The sequence below is a fragment of the Tupaia chinensis genome, unplaced genomic scaffold, assembly GCF_000334495.1.
Source record: "Tupaia chinensis unplaced genomic scaffold, TupChi_1.0 Scaffold000279_1, whole genome shotgun sequence".
Lineage (NCBI taxonomy): Eukaryota > Metazoa > Chordata > Mammalia > Scandentia > Tupaiidae > Tupaia > Tupaia belangeri.
Genome location: NW_006159762.1, coordinates 822,851 through 829,103, shown reverse-complemented (window position 1 = coordinate 829,103; position 6,253 = coordinate 822,851). Strand labels below are relative to the sequence as shown.

At 54.3% G+C, this 6,253-nt stretch overlaps 1 protein-coding gene across 1 annotated transcript in view; it reads left to right on the top strand.

Moving 5' to 3' along the window:
* The first annotated feature begins 54 nt into the window (after positions 1 to 54).
* The window catches only part of ARPC1B (actin related protein 2/3 complex subunit 1B), a 7,445-nt gene continuing 1,246 nt past the window's right edge, over positions 55 to 6,253 (top strand). The window contains exons 1-7 of the mRNA XM_027772514.1: positions 55 to 193; positions 787 to 891; positions 1,316 to 1,538; positions 2,560 to 2,667; positions 4,358 to 4,564; positions 4,662 to 4,737; positions 5,518 to 5,723. Of these exons, the coding sequence (XP_027628315.1) occupies positions 130 to 193; positions 787 to 891; positions 1,316 to 1,538; positions 2,560 to 2,667; positions 4,358 to 4,564; positions 4,662 to 4,737; positions 5,518 to 5,723 (989 nt within the window). The 5' untranslated portion in view covers positions 55 to 129. The remainder of the gene's footprint in view (positions 194 to 786; positions 892 to 1,315; positions 1,539 to 2,559; positions 2,668 to 4,357; positions 4,565 to 4,661; positions 4,738 to 5,517; positions 5,724 to 6,253) is intronic.

Below are 6,253 nucleotides of genomic sequence, written 5' to 3'. Positions count from 1 at the left end.
TCTTTCCCTGCAAACGATCTGCTCCTTGAAACCATGAGATCTTCCTGGTTCTGGGTGGGCTGGGCCGGCAGTGTAGGCAGGGCCAGGGCTGACAGGAACTCTCCCCTCTGGGCACAGGAGCCGAGCACCATGGCTTACCACAGCTTCCTGGTGGAGCCCATCAGCTGCCACGCTTGGAACAAGGACCGCACGCGTGAGTGCCTGCAGCGGGGAGAAGTACACGTGGGGTCACTGGGCAGCCTTGAGTCAAGATGTGGTCAGGCCCTGGGACTGCGGGCTCCACCAGGGCAGCCATGCCCCTAGGTCACCTTGCAGGCTTGCGCGCACAGCCTGCCTGGCCCAGGCCCTGCTGTAGGCACTGGGATTGGGGAGAGACGCTCAAGGGCCTGAAGATGGGGAGTGAGGTGGGGACAGGAAACAAAGACTAAACCTTCAAAGAGAGTACAGAAATAGTTGTGTAGAACAGCAGCAGGGTAAAGGGGAAGCCAGGGAGGTAAAGAATGGGTTTAAGAAAGTCCCTTCCTTTTAAGGAGGCAACATTTGCGTGGATGCTAATGGTCACAAGGTGGCTGTGGGGCATCTTGGGTGGTGGGTGCAGGTGAGAAAGTGGCCAGCAAGGCTTCAGGGAGCCCCTGCAAGGCAGAGGAGAAGAGCCCAAGTCATGAAGGATAAGGAGTTGCCCAGGTGGACCCCAAAGGGTGTTCATGGTGGAGGGGAGCCCTGGGTGTGTGTCCTGGACACCTGTACCTCCTTCTACTCCTGACAATCCCTCCTGTCCCCCTGCAGAGATCGCCATCTGCCCCAACAACCATGAGGTGCACATCTATGAGAAAAGTGGAGCCAAGTGGTCCAAGGTGCATGAGCTCAAGGAGCACAACGGGCAGGTGACAGGTGGGTCAGGCTGTCTGGGATGACCCTCCTAAAAGGAGGTAGGGGGATGGGGCACTGTATTAGGATAGTTAGGGTTGGAAGTAATACAAGTCTGATTCAAACTAGCGTAAGTTATAAAGGGATTAGGTTTGTTTATGCTACTGAAAAACCTCAGAGATTGTCAGCTTCAAGAGAGGCTTGATCCAGCTGCTCAGTATTACCAAGAATCACTCTTTTCTCGGATTTGCCCTCCAGCATGTTTTGGTGATAGTTTGGGAGAAGTTACACCCCTAATAAGCTCTGGTAGCACCTGCTAGTGTCAGTCCAAATAAACATTGGGTCTCAGCTTTTATCCAGATTGTGGCCTATAAACCGCATGGCCACTAGAGAGCTATCTCTGCATGGGTCACTTTAACCTAGTGTATCCCCCCCATCCCCTCCACAGGCATCGACTGGGCCCCTGAGAGTAACCGTATCGTGACCTGTGGCACAGACCGTAACGCCTATGTGTGGACGCTGAAGGGCCACATGTGGAAGCCCACACTTGTCATCTTGCGCATTAACCGGGCTGCCCGCTGTGTGCGCTGGGCCCCCAATGAGAACAAGTTTGCTGTGGGTAGTGGCTCCCGTGTCATCTCCATCTGTTATTTCGAGCAGGAGAATGACTGGTATGTGCTTGGGCAGGGCCGAAGTGAGCTAGGGGAACCTAGGGCTGGCTGAGCCCAGGACTGCAGCTAATGGGGCAGGACTAGCATGTTCCCAGAAAGCATCTGGTAAGATAGTGAGATGTCAGGACCCCTTTCACATGACCCGGGAAAGCCTGTCCTCATCGGGCCTCATGAGTGAGGCAAGGGGCTCTGCCCAGTCCTCAGAGCCCTATCTTGGGAATAACAAGGACAGACAACATGAGGCCACCTCCAGAGGCACCATGCTAAGCTCTGCACACACATCACTCTGACTTTGCACAGCCCTGTCTTTGACCCCACTTTACAGACGAGTAAAGGCCCTGTAACAGTCACTTGTTCCATGAGCCCATCCTCTCAGATTGTAGGGTCCACTCACAAGATTCCAGCCATGTCCTAATCTCCCTTATATCACTGAGGGCAGAGCCAGGCAACAGTGCAGCTTGAGCCTGGGAGACCCTGGTTCAAATCCCACTGTGGCCAATTAGTACCTGTGTGACCTCTAGTGAGAACTTCACCTGGATGAGCCTGTCCTATGGGTTGTTGTGAAGTTTTATTTATTTATTACATGAACCAAAGAGACAGAAAAAAAAGAGACTTTCCAACAGAGTCTTGACACCACAGTCCACCCCAGCCAGAGCCAGCCCTGGATCATGGGTACACACATACTGCCCATTGTCAGGGAGGTCCTTGGACACAGACTCAGTACCTTCCTGTGTGGGTCAGCCTCGCAGTGTTGAATTTTACCCTTGCTTTACCATCTACCTGTCATGAGTTTTGAAGGAGACATGGTATAGAGTTCTCACCCTTGAGGGGACCCAGCACATCACTGTCTGCACCAGGACCCTGACAGGCCCACAGCTGGAAGTTCCTCTCCCTCCTGGGATGTTGGTGCTCTGCAAGGAGCAGTAGGAGCTGGAGGCCCAGAGCACTGAGGTCTGTGGGTGCTGCTGTCTGTGGTACCCACCTGTCTGTCCCTCTCTCCCCCTCTGCCTACCGTGTCCAGGTGGGTGTGCAAGCACATCAAGAAGCCCATCCGCTCCACCGTCCTCAGCCTTGACTGGCATCCGAACAATGTGCTCCTGGCTGCTGGCTCCTGCGACTTCAAGTGCCGGTGAGGCAAAGCTGCCCAGGATGGGCACTGGGAAGGGTGGGGCCCTGCGGCCCAGCCATCAACACATTGCAGGCATGAGAGGGTAGAGGGGGAACCCCAAGCTCTGCCTTCCAGATCAGGTCCAGAGCTACCAGCAGGGTGAACCTGGGCCTAAGTCAGGCCATCTGTGAGGGCTTGTTCTATGAAGGATTGTCACCATATCCTGCCTCCAGCCCCTTGGTTAGTCTTGGCAGGACACGCACCTTGCCACCTCTTAATGTCAGCAAGGTCCTTCCCGGGTCCTCCTCTTCTGCCTCATTAGAACCCACCCCCACCACCCCTGTAGTTTCCCTAGTTTCTAACAAAAGGAAAATGAGTATACTTATTCATACTAACCTATGAATGACTAATTCGCTGGAGCAAGCCTCTTTCATTATCTTGAGGCCTAGAATGAAGTTTCTAATTGTCATTCATTGCTTTTCAGTTCTGGGCCCAGTACCCACATCTTCCTCAGACACTGATCCCAGTTCCTCTCAGCTCCAGGCAGTCAGCCCCATAGGCCTCAGAATCCCCACCTGGGTAATAGCAGGCAGCGAAGCTCCTTTGGAGGCCCTGGACACAGCAAGGATGACATTCTGATAAGCCTTTGCTAGTGTGGGAGGGTGCTGGTTTAGCAGCACCCTGATCTGCCAGGTGACCCTGAGCTGGCTGTGGGTTGAGAGAAGAGGGTTAACGTGTGAGACAGGTATGAAAGGTGGAGCTGAGTAGAGCATAGAGCCCCAGAGGGTGCAGGACTAGACCCAGGTGGAGAGCAGGAGGGTGAGGGTCATCCAAGAGGAGGGCTGTGGATTGGCCTGAATGCTTGGGACATCCCCTGGAGGCTGCATGAGTGTGGATGGGCAGCTCTTAAGTTAGGTCCTCCAGGTTCTGTGTATTCATAGGACTTGAGCTGAGAGACCTTCAGGCCCTCTTATTGCACAGATGTGGGTACTGGGCCCACAACTGAAAAGCAGTGAATGACAACTACAAACTACATTCCAGGCCTTAAGATAACGAAGGAAGCTTGTTCCAGCTTATGCGTCATTCATAGATTAGTATGAATAAGTACATTCATTTTCCTTTTGATAGAAGCTAGGAAACAGGGACCAGCAGCTGGCGTAATGGCTATGTTGCTGGCCTCCCATGTAGTCGACCACAGTTTGAGTCCTGGACCCAGTGGCTTAAACTCACGCCAGGTGTGTGTGTGTGTGTGCGCGCGCGCATGCCCAAAATCCTGAAAGGAGAATGGAGAAGGGATTATGGCGTGCCCATCCCCCCGGAGGGTGACTTCTCACTTTCTGTCTCTGTCTCTATCTTTCTGGTGAGCGCGCACGCCCTATAGCAAAAACCTCTCCAAAAAAGAAAAAAAAAAAAAAGAAGCTAGGAAACTATAGGGGTGTTGGGGGTGGGTTCTAATGAGGCAGGAGAGGAGGACATGGGAAGGACCTTACTGACATTAAGAGGTGGCAATGTGCATGTCCTACCAAGACTATAACCAATGGAATGAAGGCAAGATATGATGATGAGCAAGACACAGGTCACGCAGAGCCAGGTTTGCAACTCACAAGCTCCTAGCCACTGGCGAGGCTGCCTCACCTGGTGGGTTTGGGAGATACCCTCTTTTCAGGCCTCTTTCAAGCCCCTAGTTCCCCGTTTTGCCCTCTTCTGGTAGGATCTTCTCTGCCTACATCAAGGAAGTAGAGGAGCGTCCAGCACCCACACCATGGGGCTCTAAGATGCCCTTCGGGGAGCTGATGTTTGAGTCCAGCAGTAGCTGCGGCTGGGTGCATGGTGTCTGCTTCTCAGCCAGTGGAAGCCGTGTGGCCTGGGTCAGCCATGACAGCACCGTGTGCCTGGCTGATGCAGACAAGAAGATGGCGTGAGTAGGGGCCCCTGGGGTGGAGTTGGTGAGCTGTGGGACCACCAAGGCAAAGGGGGAGGAGGGAGACTGTGCCTGACATCTCTCCCCTCCTCAGTGTTGCGACCCTGGCCTCTGAAACGTTGCCGCTGTTGGCACTCACCTTCATCACAGAAAACAGTCTGGTGGCAGCGGTAAGGGGGAGTGGCAGGGAGGGGAGGGGACTGGCCAGTTAGATCTCCCAGAGAGCTCAGCAGGTGCCTATGTAACTCTCCACTATCCTTTCATCTGCCTCCCTTCTTCCTAGCCATCCATCCATGTATCCATATTGGGCAGAACAGGTTGGATTATGCTGCAGTAACATACAAACCCAGTTGCAGTGGCTTAAGGCAGTCAAGAATTATTTCATGCTCACATTCATGGCCAGTGTGGGAGGTCTGAGGGGGGCTTTGGTGGAGGTTTTGTCTCCAACCTAACTTCCCCAACTGCCCTGAAGGAAGAAGGGGTAGTGGATGCTGACATTTCTGCTCACATTGTATTGGCCAGTGCAAGTGACATGGCTACCTACATGTGCAGGGTGAGGGAGTGCAGTTCCACCAGGTGCCCAAAAAGGTCACTAATCTCTCTCTGCCCACACATCTGTCAAGTCCCTTTTCACCACTCTGCAAACATATCAGAGTGCTTAGAGGCCTGTCAGCCCTGCATTTTGCCAAAGAGGAGTGTTCAGCTGTACAGTCTCCCACAGAAGAAATGTAACCAACTAGGCAGAAGACACCTGAGCTCCCCAGAGGAGCCCAACTAGCTTTCTCAACTAGCCCCTGGCCTTGCAGGGGGAGGGATCAGTCCCAGCATCTGCCTCCTCTTAATGGAAGAGGCACTGGAGCTGATTGTGGAGCTGGCACTCAGGCCCATTGCCACATGCAGACAATGTACCGTCTGTCCGTGCAACAGTGACACTCCTTGCCCCACTGCAGGGCCATGACTGCTTCCCGGTGCTGTTTACCTATGATGGTGCTGCGGGGTCGCTGAGCTTTGGTGGGCGGCTGGACGTGCCCAAGCAAAGCTCGCAACGCGGCCTGACTGCCCGTGAGCGCTTCCAGAACCTCGACAAAAAGGCAAGCTCAGAGGGCGGCGGGGCCGCCGGTGCTGGCCTGGACTCTCTGCACAAGAACAGTGTCAGGTGAGGGTGGTTGCCCAGAAGGGGCGTGGCTCAGAGGGAGCTTGTGGCCTGTCTTGATGCTCATCTCAGTAGCGTTAGGTGCCTGCTGGGTCCTGGTGGGACCCCCACCTAGGCAGAGCAGACTCCTTTGGTTGTATATAAGGTGGGGGCTGAGCAGTCCTAGCCTCCCTCTGGATTTTTAGAGATGGCCAGGCAGGGACATCGTCAGTGGTGGATTCTGTGGGGACAGCCAAGCTCAAGTGACCAGCTGGTGTTTTGTGGGCAGGGCAGTAGCTGGGCAGGCCTTTTACCAGAACCAGGGGAGATGGGGATCGAGCTGAGGGTCCCTGGTCCTGCCACAGCCTCCTGAGGATCTAGTGAGGGGCAGGGGAGGGGAGACCCTCCAAAACCCAAATCTGCCAGTCATGGGCCTGCTTTGAGGTGGACCAGCTGGTATAGCAAGACTTTCTGTCCAAGTGGTCAAACCCCCTGGTGGCTGCCAGATCCTATCTCTTTTTTTTTGGGGGGGGGGGGGGTTTTTTTGCTTATGG